This window comes from Coregonus lavaretus (assembly GCF_964263955.1).
Source record: "Coregonus lavaretus genome assembly, contig: HAP1_SCAFFOLD_250, whole genome shotgun sequence".
Classification (NCBI taxonomy): Eukaryota; Metazoa; Chordata; class Actinopteri; order Salmoniformes; family Salmonidae; genus Coregonus; species Coregonus lavaretus.
The window spans coordinates 6,579-24,969 of NW_028161097.1; the positions used below are offsets into that span (position 1 = coordinate 6,579).

Below are 18,391 nucleotides of genomic sequence, written 5' to 3' on the forward strand. Positions count from 1 at the left end.
TATGGTGGAGACTATCCTACCAACGGGACATTAAAAACTGGATGATCTACGGTGGAGACTATCCTACCAACGGGACATTAAAAACTGGATGATCTATGGTGGAGACTATCCTACCAACGGGACATTAAAAACTGGATGATCTACGGTTGAGACTATCCTACCAACGGGACATTAAAAACTGGATGATCTACGGCTGAGACTATCCTACCAACGGGACATTAAAAACTGGATGATCTACGGCTGAGACTATCCTACCAACGGGACATTAAAAACTGGATGATCTATGGTGGAGACTATCCTACCAACGGGACATTAAAAACTGGATGATCTACGGTGGAGACTATCCTACCAACGGGACATTAAAAACTGGATGATCTATGGTGGAGACTATCCTACCAACGGGACATTAAAAACTGGATGATCTATGGTGGAGACTATCCTACCAACGGGACATTAAAAACTGGATGATCTATGGTGGAGACTATCCTACCAACGGGACATTAAAAACTGGATGATCTATGGTGGAGACTATCCTACCAACGGGACATTAAAAACTGGATGATCTATGGTGGAGACTATCCTACCAACGGGACATTAAAAACTGTAATATCTTATGTTTCACCAAGTCGTGGCTGAACGACAACACGGATAATATACAGTTGGCTGGGTTTTCCGTGCATCGGCAGGACAGAACAGCTACATCTGGTAAGACGTGTCTATTAGTCAATAACAGCTGGTGCCCGATGTCTAATATTAAGGAAGTCTCGAGGTATTGCTCGCCTGAGGTAGAGTACCTCATGATAAGTTGTAGACCCACTATCTACCAAGAGAGTTTTCATCTATATTATTCGTAGCAGTCTATTTACCACCAAACACCGATGCTGGCACTAAGACCGCACTCAACGAGCTGTATAAGGCCATAAGTCAACAGGAAGATGCTCATCCAGAAGCGGCACTCCTAGTGGCCAGGGACTTTAATGCAGTCAAACTTAAATCCGTTTTACCTAATTTCTACCAGCATGTCACATGCAACCAGAAGAAAATAAACTCTAGACCACCTTTACTCCACACACAGAGACGCATACAAAGCTCTCCCTCGCCCTCCATTTGGCAAATCTGACCATAATTATATCCTCCTGATTCCTGCTTACAAGCAAAAACTAAAGCAGGAAGTACCAGTGACTCACTCAATTAGGAAGTGGTCAGATGACGCGGATGCTACGCTACAGGACTGTTTTGCTAGCACAGACTGGAATATGTTCCTGGATTCATCCAATGGCATTGAGGAGTATACCACCTCAGTCACCGACTTCATCAAAAAGTGCATCGACGACGTCGTCCCCACAATGACCGTACGTACATATCCCAACCAGAAGCCATGGATTACAGGCAACATCCTCACCAAGCTAAAGGCTAGAGCTTCCGCTTTCAAGGAGCGAGACACTAATCTGGACGCTTATAAGAAATCCTGCTATGCCCTCAGACGAACCATCAAACAGGCAAAGCATCAATACAGGACTAAGATTGAATCCTACTACATCGGCTCTGATGCTCGTCGGATGTGGCAGGGCTTGCAAACTAACCCTAACCCTAACCCTAACCCTAACCCTAACCCTAACCCCTAACCCTAACCCTAACCCTAACCCTAACCCTAACCTTAACCCTAACCCTAACCCTAACCCTAACCCTAACCCTAACCCTAACCCTAACCCTACAGTACAGAAGGATAGGACAACAAGTGATATATGTTTCAGTAAGATTGCATTTTTAGCATTTATAGCAATGGTTATCAACTGTACTGCAGGGATGGAGCATAAGTCACAGGAAATAGAGGTGGTGGTGGCAGCTGCAGAGTGGTGTTTGGGTGTGTGAGACCTGACATCAGAAGAGTTACAGGGTGTGTTATGTGGTGGCGTCCCATCCTTTCAGGCTGTTGGCCTGAAGTAGGACTAAATAGATTTAAATAGTGGAGTAGGGTGGTGGGTTTTTAGTGAATGTAGGGTAAGATGGTAGGGTATTTGTAAAAAAAATAACAATAATTGTCTAGTGGTCCTTAAAAAATATATATTGCAGATTTGAAACTGCAGTAAAAGTGGAGTAACTGCAGTCGACTGTGGTATTTTGGACGCAATAATTGCAGAATAACTGCAGTGTACTGCAAAATTACTGCAGTAAAATAACTGTTATTTTGGATTCAGTGTTTGTAGCATACTGCAGTTATACTGCACTCTAAATGCAATCTTTTTTCGAAAGGGAGGTGGCAGTAATGCAACATTTATTGGATGCCAAACGCCGTTAAACCTCATCGAAGAAGAAGAAGAAGTTGTATTGTTTTGATGATCTGAAGTCGCATATCGGCCAGCCGAAATACCGTTTGTCTGCAGGTAGGAATAACTTAGAAAGCTGTTTATCTTCCCATGTAATGTAGTATGTTTTACATGCGTTTTGACTTTATGCACGTTTTTACTTTCGCATTGTTCACTAACGCTTTATAGCTAGCTAGCTAGCTAGCTAGGTAACTTGTCAGCTGGCTAAAGGGTTAATGCTACCCGGCGTCCTTGGGACGTCCATACCCTAAACCTTCACCCCTACCCTAAACCTTTACCCCTACCCTTCACCCCTACCCTAAACCTTTACCCGAACCATTTTAAATGTAAGCTTCAATGGGATAGGGACGTCCCAAGGAAACCGGATAGCACGAATCCTGGCTAAAGCTAACAGGCTAGTGAAAGAGGGTCGTGTTAGCTGGCTACACATCACACTAGCAGGCGCAACCAAGAGGTTCCCCAGTAAACCCTAACCCATCATTGCTAGCTAGTTAGTTGGGTAGTTAGCACAGAATGACAAGTTCGTATTTCTTGAACCAACCAAAAAACGGAACAAACTAGTTATATACACACACATTGAGTTGTTGCTACCAACAAGTCAATGTGTGTATTTCTCTTGTCCATTCCCAGCGCGCATCTCCACCCTTACGATAAAAGACGAGTCTGTCAGTATAACTGCAGTACACTGCAATTACTGCGTCCAGAATACGGTTTTGTTTTTACTACCATAATTGTGCAGTACACTGCAGTTATTCTGCAATTACTGCGTCCAAAATACCACAGTTGACTGCAGTTACTGCAGTTTGAAAACTGCAATCTTTTTTTGTAAGGGCAGGGTGCTGTTGCAGATATAGCATATGGTAGAAAAGTATGTGGCCTGTTCTGTAGCCTACAGGCTGGACATAAAATGTATGGCACTGTAATGAGATGCAAACGTTTTATGTACACTACCGTTCAAAAGTTTGGGGTCACTTAGAAATGTCATTTTTTTCTAAAGAAAAGCAATTTTTTTGTCTATTAAAATAACATCAAATTGATCAGAAATACAGTGTAGACATTGTTAATGTTGTAAATGGCTATTGTAGCTGGAAACAGCAGATTTTTAATGGAATATCTACATAGGCGTACAGAGGCCCATTATCAGCAACCATCAGTCCTGTGTTCCAATGGCACGTTGTGTTTGCTAATCCAAGTTTATCATTTTAAAAGGCTAATTGATCATTAGAAAACCCTTTTGCAATTATGTTAGCACAGCTGAAAACTGTTGTGCTGATTTTAAAGAAGCAATAAAACTGGCCTTCTTGAGACTAGTTGAGTATCTGGAGCATCAGTAATTGTGGTTTTGATTACAGAATCAAAATGGCCAGCAACAAATAACTTTGTTCTGAAACTCGTCAGTCTATTCCTGTTCTGATGAAGGCTATTCCATGAGAGAAATCGCCAAGAAACGGAAGATCTCGTACAACTCTTTCGAAAACAAGGACATTTCTAAGTGACCCCAAACGTTTAAATGGTAGTGTAGGTTTTTCTGATCAAATAGCCGAATCTAAATGGCGCCCAATCAAATAAAAAATGTGCTGACATGTTAACAAACAACATATCCTAAAAACAGGACAGGTCAAAGTAAAATGGACAATGTAAGGAGTAAAAAGTAAATTATTTTCTTTAGAAGTGTAGTGGAGTAAAAGTAAAAGTTGTCAAAAATATAAATGTAAAGTACAGATGCCCAAAAACTACTTTATTACTTTAAAGTATTTTTACTGACTAAATGTAGCTAGCATACGAGTCCAATGTTTGACGGCCACATTGTTTACATTTTTTTTTGTAAAGTTAGCTAGCAACAGTAATTACCCCACTATCAACCTCTCTCTCCCCCCTCACTAATCTATCTCTCCTAGCTCTTCGTCTGATTCCTCAAAAACGCAACTATTTTACCAAGGTGTATTGCCAATGGTGACTTTAAAAGAAGTACAGAATTCAATGGCTACATTGTAGTCACTCCACAGTACTAACCTAATTGACAGAGTGAAAAGAAGGAAGCCTGTACAGAATACAAATATTCCAAAACATGCATCCTGTTTGCAACAAGGCAAAGTAATACTGCAGAAAATGTGGCAAAGCAAATTCACTTTTTATACTGAATTCAAAGTGTTTTATGTTAGGGGCAAATCCAATACAACACATTACTGAGTACCACTCTCCATATTTTCAAGCACACTGTTGGCTGCATCATGTTATGGGTGTGCTTGCCATCGTTAAGGACTGGGGAGTTTTTCAGGATTAAAACATTAATGGAATGGAGAACAGGCAAAATCCTAGAAAACCTGGTTGTCTGCTTTCCACCAGACACTGGTAGATGAATTTACATTTTAGCAGGACAATAACCTAAAACACAAGGCCAAATATACACTGGAGTTGCTGACCATGAAGATGGTGAATGTTGCTGAGTGGCAGAGTTACAGTTTTGACTTAAGTCTACTTGAAAATCCGTGGCAAGACCTGAAAATGGTTGTCTAGCAATGATCAACAACCAATTTGACAGAGCTTGAAGAATTTTGAAAAGAATAACGGGCAAATGTTGAACAATCCAGGTGCGTAAAGCTCTTAGAGCAGGGGTCTCCAACAGGTCGATCGCCAGCTACCAGGGGTCTCCAACAGGTCGATCGCCAGCTACCAGGGGTCTCCAACAGGTCGATCGCCAGCTACCAGGGGTCTCCAACAGGTCGATCGCCAGCTACCAGGGGTCTCCAACAGGTCGATCGCCAGCTACCAGCCGCTACCAGGGGTCTCCAACAGGTCGATCGCCAGCTACCAGTCGCTACCAGGGGTCTCCAACAGGTCGATCGCCAGCTAAGAGTCGCTACCAGGGGTCTCCAACAGGTCGATCGTCAGCTACCAGTCGCTACCAGGGGTCTCCAACAGGTCGATCGCCAGCTACCAGTCGCTACCAGGGGTCTCCAACAGGTCGATCGCCAGCTACCAGTCGCTACCAGGGGTCTCCAACAGGTCGATCGCCAGCTACCAGTCGCTACCAGGGGTCTCCAACAGGTCGATCGCCAGCTACCAGTCGCTACCAGGGGTCTCCAACAGGTCGATCGCCAGCTACCAGTCGCTACCAGGGGTCTCCAACAGGTCGATCGCCAGCTACCAGTCGCTACCAGGGGTCTCCAACAGGTCGATCGCCAGCTACCAGTCGCTACCAGGGGTCTCCAACAGGTCGATCGCCAGCTACCAGTCGCTACCAGGGGTCTCCAACAGGTCGATCGCCAGCTACCAGTCGCTCGCAGTCACCGAATGAGTAGCTCACCAAACGATTCTGAATGTACATGCATTTTTCACATGTTCCACCACAAACTGTCATAAACAAATCTCGCAAGTATCAGACACCACAAGCTCCCAGCTACTATCTAACCAACTCAACATTGACATTATCCCACCCCTGGATAGCCACTATTGGCTTAAAAAGCCAAACCTAACACTATCTGCCCATTTATTTCCAGCAATATTACCCCTGTCTGTGTGGACCGCGCGTTTGTTTATCACTCTGTGTGTAGCCAGTTGATGTGATAAGTCTTGTGGGTTGACAGAAATACTTTCCCCAAAACCTTCTTAATTAAATGTTAACTGCAAAGTAGGCTTACCTGGCAGAAGTATATCATGAGGAAGTATATCATGAGGAAGTATATCATGAGGAAGTATATCATTTGTATCTATTATTTGTAATTTGCAAACTTTGCCATGAACTGAGCAGCAGTACAGAAGCATCACTAGACCAGAACATTAGAATACACATTCCAGAAGCATCACTAGACCAGAACATTAGAATACACATTCCAGAAGCATCACTAGACCAGAACATTAGAATACACATTCCAGAAGCATCACTAGACCAGAACATTAGAATACACATTCCAGAAGCATCACTAGACCAGAACATTAGAATACACATTCCAGAAGCATCACTAGACCAGAACATTAGAATACACATTCCAGAAGCATCACTAGACCAGAACATTAGAATACACATTCCAGAAGCATCACTAGACCAGAACATTAGAATACACATTCCAGAAGCATCACTAGACCAGAACATTAGAATACACATTCCAGAAGCATCACTAGACCAGAACATTAGAATACACATTCCAGAAGCATCACTAGACCAGAACATTAGAATACACATCCCAGAAGCATCACTAGACCAGAACATTAGAATACACATTCCAGAAGCATCACTAGACCAGCACATTAGAATACACATTCCAGAAGCATCACTAGACCAGAACATTAGAATACACATTCCTCACTCGCTATATGCACAATTAAAGGGCCAGATGCACAATTAAAGGGCCAGATGAACAATTAAAGGGCCAGATGCACAATTAAAGGGCGGATGCACAATTAAAGGGCCAGATGCGCAAATAACCTCTGCAAAAATGTGTACGCAACCAATAAACCTTGATTCGATATGCCTGTGCTTCTCAGAATGCATCTCTCCCTTCTCCTTACTCACATTGGGGAGAGGAATTGAGAGTGGCTCAGAACCCAACAGCAAAACAAGGGGGGACAGATACTTTCATAGCAGGAATCAACATAATGGATAGGCAGGCTTACCCTGGCGTGACGTTTTGATAAACGCACAAATCTCTCTCGGACAAGGTAACTTTTATCAATATATTTGCCTGTAATTACCCCCCCCCCAAAAAAAATCATAATAATAATAATAATGCTAATTAGCTGCTAATGTGGCTGTCATACAGAACTACACATTTTGTCACAAGCTCCTCTCTGTGAGGCACATCGATCTGCAGGTTAAACATGGATTATCAACAAACAAACAAAAACGTTTCAACAACTGCTTGCAGTTCTCTGCCAACCTGGATACCAAGGAGATCCTGAGGGAAATCAACGAGTACCAACAGCTTTATGATATGGAGGAACAACATACTCCATCATGGATAGATCCGGCTACATCACAAACAAACTCTAACCTGACAAAAAAAAGTCTGATTTATCTACAGACACAGACAATTTACTTACCGTTGAAGTAGGGTAGGTAACAACACATCTGCCACGCTGATCCTCAACACGGGGCCCGTCAGGGGTGCGTGCTCAGTCCCCTCCTGTACTCCCTGTTCACCCATGACTCCACGGCCAGGCATGACTCCAACACCATCATTAAGTTTGCCGATGACACAACAGTGGTAGGCCTGATCACCGACAACGATGAGACAGCCTATAGGGAGGAGGTCAGAGACCTGGCCGTGTGGTGCCAGGATAACAACCTCTCCCTCAATGTGATCAAGACAAAGGAGATGATTGTGGACTACAGGAAAAAAAAGAGGACTGAGCACGCCCCCATTCTCATCGACGGGGCTGTAGTGGAACTGGTTGAGACAGTCGTGAAGAGGGCACGACAAAGCCTATTCCCCCTCAGGAGACTGAAAATATTTGGCATGGGTCCTCAGAGCCTCAAAGTTCTACAGCTGCACCATCGAGAGCATCCTGACTGGTTGCATCACTGCCTGGTATGGCAACTGCTCGGTCTCCGACCGCAAGGCACTACAGAGGGTAGTGCGTACGGCCCAGTACATCACTGGGGCCAAGCTTCCTGCCATCCAGGACCTATATACCAGGTGGTGTCAAGAGGAAGGCCGTAAAAATGGTCAAAGACTCCAGCCACCCTAGTCATAGACTGTTCTCTCTGCTACCGCACGGCAAGCGGTACCGGAGCGCCAAGTCTAAGTCCAAAAGGCTTCTCAACAGCTTCTACCCCCAAGCCATAAGACTCCTGAACAGCTAATCATGGCTACCCGGACTATTTGCACTGCCCCCCCACCCCATCCTTTTTACGCTGCTGCTACTCTGTTAATTATTTATGCATAGTCACTTTAACTCTACCCACATGTACATATTACTTCAACTACCTCAACTAGCCGGTGCCCCCGCACATTGACTCTGTACCGGTACCCCCCCCTGTATATAGCCTCTGTACCGGTACCCCCCTGTATATAGCCTCTGTACCGGTACCCCCCCCTGTATATATAGCCTCCCTACTGTTATTTTACTTTACTGTTGCTTTAAAAATTTTTACTTAACACTTTTTTCTTTTACTTTTTTTCTTAAAAAAAAAACTGCATTGTTGGTTAAGGGCTTGTAAGTAAGCATTTCACTGTCATGTCGACACCTGTTGTATTTGGCGCATGTGGCAAATAACATTTGATTTGATTTGAGGGCAATGCCAGAACAAATGGTCTATTGATTGTGTATCCTCACAACAAAACCCTTTCTATAGGAGTGGTTAAAACATGCTAATAATGGAGCTTAGAGTAAACCTCTACCGATATGCCATCAAACATGCTAATAATGGAGCTTAGAGTATACCTCTACCGATATGCCGTCAAACATGCTAATAATGGAGCTTAGAGTATACCTCTACCGATATGCCATCAAACATGCTAATAATGGAGCTTAGAGTATACCTCTACCGATATGCCATCAAACATGCTAATAATGGAGCTTAGAGTATACCTCTACCGATATGCCATCAAACATGCTAATAATGGAGCTTAGAGTATACCTCTACCGAAATGCCATCAGGCCCTGGGGCGTTTCCAGACTGAGAGGATTTAATACCGTCACACTGACACCGCCTCTCAACATCCCTCCGCTCTCCCTTTCCTCCACTGACACCGCCTCTCAACATCCCTCCGCTCTCCCTTTCCTCCACTGACAACGCCTCTCAACATCCCTCCGCTCTCCCTTTCCTCCACTGACAACGCCTCTCAACATCCCTCCGCTCTCCCTTTCCTCCACTGACACCGCCTCTCAACATCCCTCCGCTCTCCCTTTCCTCCACTGACACCGCCTCTCAACATCCCTCCGCTCTCCCTTTCCTCCACTGACACCGCCTCTCAACATCCCTCCGCTCTCCCTTTCCTCCACTGACACCGCCTCTCAACATCCCTCCGCTCTCCCTTTCCTCCACTGACACCGCCTCTCAACATCCCTCCGCTCTCCCTTTCCTCCACTGACACCGCCTCTCAACATCCCTCCGCTCTCCCTTTCCTCCACTGACACCGCCTCTCAACATCCCTCCGCTCTCCCTTTCCTCCACTGACACCGCCTCTCAACATCCCTCCGCTCTCCCTTTCCTCCACTGCCTCTCAACATCCCTCCGCTCTCCCTTTCCTCCACTGCCTCTCAACATCCCTCCGCTCTCCCTTTCCTCCACTGACACCGCCTCTCAACATCCCTCCGCTCTCCCTTTCCTCCACTGACACCGCCTCTCAACATCCCTCCGCTCTCCCTTTCCTCCACTGACACCGCCTCTCAGCATCCCTCCTCTCTCCCTTTCCTCCACTGACACCGCCTCTCAACATCCCTCCGCTCTCCCTTTCCTCCACTGCCTCTCAACATCCCTCCGCTCTCCCTTTCCTCCACTGACACCGTCTCTCAACATCCCTCCTCTCTCCCTTTCCTCCACTGACACCGCCTCTCAACATCCCACCGCTCTCCCTTTCCTCCACTGACACTGCCTCTCAACATCCCTCCGCTCTCCCTTTCCTCCACTGACACCGCCTCTCAACATCCCTCCGCTCTCCCTTTCCTCCACTGACACCGCCTCTCAACATCCCTCCGCTCTCCCTTTCCTCCACTGACACTGCCTCTCAACATCCCTCCGCTCTCCCTTTCCTCCACTGACACCGCCTCTCAACATCCCTCCGCTCTCCCTTTCCTCCACTGCCTCTCAGCATCCCTCCTCTCTCCCTTTCCTCCACTGACACCGCCTCTCAACATCCCTCCGCTCTCCCTTTCCTCCACTGCCTCTCAACATCCCTCCGCTCTCCCTTTCCTCCACTGACACCGTCTCTCAACATCCCTCCTCTCTCCCTTTCCTCCACTGACACCGCCTCTCAACATCCCACCGCTCTCCCTTTCCTCCACTGCCTCTCAACATCCCTCCGCTCTCCCTTTCCTCCACTGACACCGCCTCTCAACATCCCTCCGCTCTCCCTTTCCTCCACTGACACCGCCTCTCAACATCCCTCCGCTCTCCCTTTCCTCCGCTGTCACTGACCATAAAGGGAAACCGTCTTCCAGCTGATGGCAAAAAATCGAGTCGCACCGTATTATTTCTGCATCATGTACAAATTCATGTTACTACTATGAACAGAGAAAGTGAAATATTCCTTTATTAAAAAACACCCAAGCCGCTACTAATAATAACAACGTAAGCCTATAGATCCACTTTCCTTCTCATTCATTACTGCTGCAGTGCTTGTTGTAGCGCTGAGTGGAAATAGGAAGAACGTGCATTTTATGGCTTATAAAAGTGTTGAATACAAAGTGTTGACAGTGCTGAGTAAGAACTTAAACATGAACTCACTCATAAAAACAGCAGCTCTTTGCTGTATTCGTTGACAGTCTCTCTCTAGTCATGGCTTTAAACGTTTTGAAATCTCACAGTATCAACTTTGCTGTAGCTTTCTTTTATGCCTGTTACATTACTGCGGACACGGTCATCTGAGCCATCTGATTGGCCAGTGGTAGGCCTATAGTGCACTTGATTTGCTCTCTGGGTCTGCCGGGAAGGCAGAGGCTTTATCTTTGGGTTTTTTACAGAAATCTTTGGAGATGGACTGGTTGGTGACCACTGCTCTAGAAAGTTGAGTGAAGTTCAATCTCGTGCTTCTCTCTGTGGGCTGATATTTCTCGTGCTTCTCTCTGTGGGGTGATATTTCTCGTGCTTCTCTCTGTGGGCTGATATTTCTGGTGCTTCTCTCTGTGGGCTGATGTTTCTCGTGCTTCTCTCTGTGGGCTGATATTTCTCGTGCTTCTCTCTGTGGGCTGATATTTCTGGTGCTTCTCTCTGTGGGCTGATATTTCTGGTGCTTCTCTCTGTGGGCTGATATTTCTCGTGCTTCTCTCTGTGGGCTGATATTTCTGGCTCTTCTCTCTGTGGGCTGATATTTCTGCTGCTTCTCTCTGTGGGCTGATGTTTCTCGTGCTTCTCTCTGTGGGCTGATATTTCTCGTGCTTCTCTCTGTGGGCTGATATTTCTGGTGCTTCTCTCTGTGGGCTGATATCTCTGGTGCTTCTCTCTGTGGGCTGATATTTCTGGTGCTTCTCTCTGTGGGCTGATGTTTCTCGCGCTTCTCTCTGTGGGCTGATATTTCTCGTGCTTCTCTCTGTGGGCTGATATTTCTGGTGCTTCTCTCAGTGGGCTGATATTTCTGGTGCTTCTCTCTGTGGGCTGATATTTCTGGTGCTTCTCTCTGTGGGCTGATATTTCTGGTGCTTCTCTCTGTGGGCTGATATTTCTGGTGCTTCTCTCTGTGGGCTGATATTTCTGGTGCTTCTCTCTGTGGGCTGATGTTTCTGGTGCTTCTCTCTGTGGGCTGATGTTTCTCGTGCTTCTCTCTGTGGGCTGATATTTCTGCGCGCAGCTCTGGCGGTATAGGGACTGTGGACATTTGCCTGACAAATAACCATTACCAAAAATTCCATGACCGTCACAGCCCTAGTAGGCAGCCATCCAGATAGCTAGCTAGTTTAGAAAAAAGACACTTGGACACTCATTACATGTTGTTTAGGTTACTATGTTACTATATTATGTTGTTGGGTTGGTTACCATGCTATGGGAATATCTCTCCTCTCCCTCTCTGCTTCTTCTCACCTCCTCCTCTCCCGGTCTTCTCTCCTCCTCTCCCTGTCTTCTCTCCTCCTCCTCTCCCTGTCTTCTCTCCTCCTCCTCTCCCTGTCTTCTTCTCTCCTCCTCCTCTCCCTGTCTTCTCTCCTCCTCCTCTCCCTGTCTTCTTCTCTCCTCCTCCTCTCCCTGTCTTCTTCTCTCCTCCTCCTCTCCCTGTCTTCTTCTCTCCTCCTCCTCTCCCTGTCTTCTTCTCTCCTCCTCCTCTCCCTGTCTTCTCTCCTCCTCCTCTCCCTGTCTTCTCTCCTCCTCCTCCTCTCCCTGTCTTCTTCTCTCCTCTCCCTCTCTGCTTCTTCTCTCCTCCTCCTCTCCCTGTCTTCTTCTCTCCTCCTCCTCCTCCCCCTGTCTTCTCTCCTCCTCCTCCTCCCCCTGTCTTCTCTCCTCCTCCTCCTCTCCCTGTCTTCTCTCCTCCTCCTCCTCTCCCTGTCTTCTCTCCTCCTCCTCCTCTCCCTGTCTTCTCTCCTCCTCCTCTCCCTGTCGTCTTCTCTCCTCCTCCTCTCCTTGTCGTCTTCTCTCCTCCTCCTCCTCCTCTCCCTGTCTTCTTCTCTCCTCCTCCTCTCCCTTTCTTCTTCTCTCCTCCTCCTCCTCTCCCTGTCTTCTTCTCTCCTCCTCCTCTCCCTGTCTTCTCTCCTCCTCCTCTCCCTGTCTTCTCTCCTCCTCCTCCTCTCCCTGTCTTCTTCTCTCCTCTCCCTCTCTGCTTCTTCTCTCCTCCTCCTCTCCCTGTCTTCTTCTCTCCTCCTCCTCCTCCCCCTGTCTTCTCTCCTCCTCCTCCTCCCCCTGTCTTCTCTCCTCCTCCTCCTCTCCCTGTCTTCTCTCCTCCTCCTCCTCTCCCTGTCTTCTCTCCTCCTCCTCCTCTCCCTGTCTTCTCTCCTCCTCCTCTCCCTGTCGTCTTCTCTCCTCCTCCTCTCCTTGTCGTCTTCTCTCCTCCTCCTCCTCCTCTCCCTGTCTTCTTCTCTCCTCCTCCTCTCCCTTTCTTCTTCTCTCCTCCTCCTCCTCTCCCTGGCTTCTTCTCTCCTCCTCTCCCTCTCCCTGTCTTCTCTCCTCCTCCTCTCCCTGTCTTCTCTAGTGATGAAGACCTCCCAGTCAGCGGAGACGGAAGGCGATGAGGCCACTTCCTGGGTGTCTGTGTGCCCCAGGGGCTTGTGGGAGCTTCGTCAGAGGAGGAAACGAGGGGCGGAGCCAGCTGACCTGTCTGGAGACGTCTACCCTGGAATTGGCTCTCTGTGTCGGGTCAGAGTTCAACGCCAAGGAGAACCTACAACTGACCCGGAGCTGTCACTCAAACCTGACCTGCCAATCACAGTCCTTTCAGATGCCCAGGTCACGCCCCTACAGCGCTCCCAGAGTACCATGCTGCAGGTCCCGATTGGTGATTGGATCATTCTGAGGCTGGGGGAGGGGCAGTGTGACATCACAGAGGGGTGTGTTGAGGGAATGAGAGCTGGAGAGAGGTGTGAGGTAGGAGAGGCTCACACACCAATAACACCACATTGAATCAGCATGTACCTGCTGTTACCCATTCACCCTTCATAAAACTGGTCTTGACCTTTCGCCCTTCATAAAGCTGGTCTTGACCTTTCGCCTTTGACCCTCTTGTCCCCAGGTACTGCTGACCCCACTAACAGACCGACCCGGGGGAGGACAGGAGGAGCAGAAGAGAGTGGATCCTGACCAGTCCCTGTGTATAACAGTAGAGCTCCAGTCCTTCTCTCCTGGCCATGAGTCCTGGCAGCTATCAGCTGGAGAGAAGTGGGGCTGGGTGATGTCACACAAGCAGAGGGGGGGGGACAGGTTCAGGGCGGGGGACATGTGGGGGGCGGCAGACAGCTACAGCCGAGCCCTCAAACTCCTCATCACCCTAAAACTACACACCCGGGGAGAGGGGGAGGAGATGACTCCAATAGAGGAGGAGTCGGAGGAGGAGTCGGAGAAGAAGGATAGCCTTGAAGCCCCTACAGATTGTCAATATCGTTCCACCAAGGCCTCTCTCTACTCAAACCTGTCCCTGTGTCAGCTGAGACTAGGCCAGTGGTCCCGGGCCAGGGGGTGTGCCTCCAGGTAAGGCTGAGACTAGGCCAGTGGTCCCGGGCCAGGGGGTGTGCCTCCAGGTAAGGCTGAGACTAGGCCAGTGGTCCCGGGCCAGGGGGTGTGCCTCCAGGTAAGGCTGAGACTAGGCCAGTGGTCCCGGGCCAGGGGGTGTGCCTCCAGGTAAGGCTGAGACTAGGCCAGTGGTCCCGGGCCAGGGGGTGTGCCTCCAGGTAAGGCTGAGACTAGGCCAGTGGTCCCGGGCCAGGGGGTGTGCCTCCAGGTAAGGCTGAGACTAGGCCAGTGGTCCCGGGCCAGGGGGTGTGCCTCCAGGTAAGGCTGAGACTAGGCCAGTGGTCCCGGGCCAGGGGGTGTGCCTCCAGGTAAGGCTGAGACTAGGCCAGTGGTCCCGGGCCAGGGGGTGTGCCTCCAGGTAAGGCTGAGACTAGGCCAGTGGTCCCGGGCCAGGGGGTGTGCTTCCAGGTAAGGCTGAGACTAGGCCAGTGGTCCCGGGCCAGGGGGTGTGCCTCCAGGTAAGGCTGAGACTAGGCCAGTGGTCCCGGGCCAGGGGGTGTGCCTCCAGGTAAGGCTGGGACTAGGCCAGTGGTCCCGGGCCAGGGGGTGTGCCTCCAGGTAAGGCTGGGAATTGCCAGGGACCTCACCAGTGCTTAATTTGTAGGAGGTCCTGGAACACATAGTGAGCGTGTGTCATTTTGAGTGTTCACTATAACCTGGGTCTCCTCTTTAGCCTTGGTTTGACCGTGTTCAAAAACCATCTTTCTGAGGGCTTTTTATTTTTTACGTCTGAGACAGGATGTTAACTGTACACTACCAGTCAAACATTTTAGAACACCTTCTCATTCAAGGGTTTTTGTTTATTTTTTATATATTTTCTACATTGTAGAATAATAGTGAAGACATCAAAACTATGAAATAACACATATGGAACCATGTAGTAACCAAAAAAGTGTTAAACAAATCAAAATATATTTAATATTTGAGATTCTTCAAGTAGCCACCCTTTGCCTTGATGACAGCTTTGCACACTGTTGGCATTCTCTCAACCAGCATCACCTGGAATGCTTTTCTAACAGTCTTGAAGGAGTTCCCACATATGCTGAGCACTTGTTGGCTGCTTTTCCTTCACTCTGCGGTCCGACTCATCCCAAACCATCTCAATTGGGTTGAGGTCGGTTGATTGTGGAGGCCAGGTCATCTGATGCAGCACTCCATCACTCTCCTTCTTGGTCAAATAGCCCTTACACAGCCTGGCGGTGTGTTGGGTCATTGCCCTGTTGAAAAACAAATGATAGTCCCACTAAGCCCAAACCAGATGGGATGGCGTATCGCTGCAGAATGCTGTGGTAGCCATGCTGGTTAAGTGTACCTTGAATTCTAAATATATCACAGACAGTGTCACCAGCAAAGCACCCCCACACCATAACACCTTCTCCTCCATGCTTCACGGTGGGAACTACACATGGGGAGATCATCCGTTCACCCACACTGGGTCTCACAAAGACACAGCAGTTGGAACCAAAAATCTCCAATTTGGACTCCAGAACAAAGGACAAATTTCCACCGGTCTAATGTCCATTGCTTGTGTTTCTTGGCCCAAGCAAGTCTCTTCTTATTGGTGTCCTTTAGTAGTGGTTCGACCATGAAGCAATTCGACCATGAAGGCCTGATTCAAACAGTCTCCTCTGAACAGTTGATGTTGAGATGTGTCTCTGTGAAGCATTTATTTGGGCTGCAATTTCTGAGGCTGGTAACTCTAATGAACTTATCCTCTGCAGCAGAGGTAACTCTGGGTCTTCCATTCCTATTTTGGACCGATTTTATTACGATTCGACATTCCAAACATATTGCTCGCCGTGTCTGCTGCAGAGAGACGAGGGAGCATGAGAAAATTATTTTGATCAGTCATGGAAGAACATGTTGGTTCCCTATTTCAAAAGAAAATGGAGAACATGGAAAAATTACTGGAGTTTTGGGCAGGGACAGCTGACTAATGCTAAAATAATATTGAGATATATTGTCAAAAATAATATCCCAATATGTAACTATCCCTTTTTTTTTACCCCCAGGTCCACACTGCTGGAGCCCCAGGGCCTGAAGGCCTGGTACCGCCTTGGGCAGGCCTGCCTGGAAGCAGGGGAGCTGGAGGAGGCAGACAGGGCCTTCAGGAAACTACTGGAGCTTCAGAATGACTCTCCCTCCGCCCTGAGAGGACTGAGAGAGGTGGGGAGGAGGGAGCGAGAGACTGATAGCAGACTGGGACAGAGGCTCGGCAAGATGTTCAGCTGAAGGGGGAGAGCGAGAGAGGACTGATAGCCGACAGAGGCTCGGCAAGATGTTCAGCTGAAGGGGGAGAGCGAGAGAGGACTGATAGCCGACAGAGGCTCGGCAAGATGTTCAGCTGAAGGGGGAGAGCGAGAGAGGACTGATAGCCGACAGGGACAGAGACTCGGCAAGATGTTCAGCTGAAGGGGGAGAGCGAGAGAGGACTGATAGCCGACAGGGACAGAGTCAAATGTTCAGGGGATGGAGGTAGAAAGGAGAGGGTGACAATTAGCAGACTATTAGTCTTAGGCTGCGTTTACATAAGTAGCCCAATTCTGATAATTTTTCCACTATTGGTCTTTTGACCAATCACAAATAAAATAAAGTTCCGAACTGGGCTGCCTGTGTAAATGCAGCCTTTGCGGATGATAATATAATAATAATCATAATATGCCATTTAGCAGATATGGGCCCTGGGTGTGCAGTATAGGATGTAATGTAGTGGAGCTGTTCTAGAAGTGTGGTATAGAAATGAGCTGTAATGGATGGGTAGGACGGCGCTTCCCAAACTCTGTCCTGGGGACCCCAAGAGCCGCACATTTAGGTTTTTGCCCTAGCACTACATGACTGATTCAAATAATCAAAGCTTGACGATGAGTTGGTTATTTGAATCAGCTGTGTAGTGTTACGGCACCCCTTGGGTCTCCAGGACTACGTTAGAAACGCTGGGGAGGTTTAGAGTTGCAAAGGGAAGGTATATTACTGGAAACTTTCAAAGTTTACCATTAAACTATCAGAATTTTGGTAACAGAGGTTTTGGGGAATTTTAACAGATGACATCTAGTGATCTTTTTGGGTACTTCAGATTATTTCTGGCCCTCTGTGGCTGCATTTAGTCACATCAGACTTTTGACCAATCAGATATTTTCACAATAGATCTTTTTCAGAGCTGATCTGCTTAGTGGAAAAAGACCAGAACTGGGCTGCCTGTGTAAACGCAGCCTGTAAGACCTTAACACATGGTCTCCTCTAACCCATAACCTGCATGGCTGGATAGAGAAATCATAGGCCCCTGGGCTTTAGGAACAGTTATTAGCAGGTTCCCCCATGGCTGGATAGAGAAATCATAGGCCCCTGGGCTTTAGGAACAGTTATTAGCAGGTTCCCCCATGGCTGGATAGAGAAATCATAGGCCCCTGGGCTTTAGGAACAGTTATTAGCAGGTTCCCCCATGGCTGGATAGAGAAATCATAGGCCCCTGGGCTTTAGGAACAGTTATTAGCAGGTTCCCCCATGGCTGGATAGAGAAATCATAGGCCCCTGGGCTTTAGGAACAGTTATTAGCAGGTTCCCCCATGGCTGGATAGAGAAATCATAGGCCCCTGGGCTTTAGGAACAGTTATTAGCAGGTTCCCCCATGGCTGGATAGAGAAATCATAGGCCCCTGGGCTTTAGGAACAGTTATTAGCAGGTTCCCCCATGGCTGGATAGAGAAATCATAGGCCCCTGGGCTTTAGGAACAGTTATTAGCAGGTTCCCCCCAAAAATTGGCCTTTTAAAAACCCATTTCATGCAATTCTACGTCATTTACATGACAGAAGACAGCTGAATCTTTTTTAATACAACACAAATGACTGAAATGAGTGGAGATCAGTCTGGTCTTGAATTCAAACAAACAATAGCCCAGGCCAATGAAGCGATACACAGATTGTACAATATTAGTAGATGTGTGTGTGTGTGTGTGTATATACACACACACACACACACACACAGTGCATTCAGAAAGTATTCAGACCCCTTGACTTTTTTCATTACAGCCTTATTCTAAAATTGATTAAATTGATTTTTTTCCTCATCAATTTTTTTGTGCAAATGTATTCAAAATAAAAAAACAGATACCTTATTTACATAAGTATTCAGACCCTTTGCTATGAGACTCAAATCTTTACTAATGCTGCAGAAATCAGTAAAGATAGCACACAGCTCAGACATCCATGCATACACCACAAGACATGCCACCAGAGGTCTCTTCACAGTCCCCAAGTCC

The 18,391-nt window shown here is 47.6% G+C and overlaps 1 protein-coding gene across 1 annotated transcript; it reads left to right on the top strand.

Annotated features, from left to right (window-relative positions):
• Positions 1–2,316: 2,316 nt before the first annotated feature.
• fkbpl (FKBP prolyl isomerase like) lies at positions 2,317–18,245 on the top strand. Its single transcript, XM_084195636.1, has 4 exons — positions 2,317–2,384; positions 13,103–13,494; positions 13,640–14,094; positions 16,149–18,245. The coding sequence occupies exons 2-4, from the start codon at positions 13,105–13,107 to the stop codon at positions 16,366–16,368; spliced, it is 1,065 nt and encodes a 354-aa protein (XP_084051762.1). The 5' UTR covers positions 2,317–2,384; positions 13,103–13,104; the 3' UTR covers positions 16,369–18,245.
• The last annotated feature ends 146 nt before the right edge of the window (positions 18,246–18,391 follow it).

Excerpts from the sequence above, each read along its gene's own strand:
- fkbpl (XM_084195636.1), top strand. The coding sequence starts at position 13,105 with ATGAAGACCTCCCAGTCAGCGGAGACGGAAGGCGATGAGGCCACTTCC. Across the intron at positions 13,495-13,639 it reads GAGCTGGAGAGAGGTGTGAG|GTACTGCTGACCCCACTAAC; the intron begins GTAGGAGAGGCT and ends TCTTGTCCCCAG. Across the intron at positions 14,095-16,148 it reads GCCAGGGGGTGTGCCTCCAG|GTCCACACTGCTGGAGCCCC; the intron begins GTAAGGCTGAGA and ends TTTTACCCCCAG.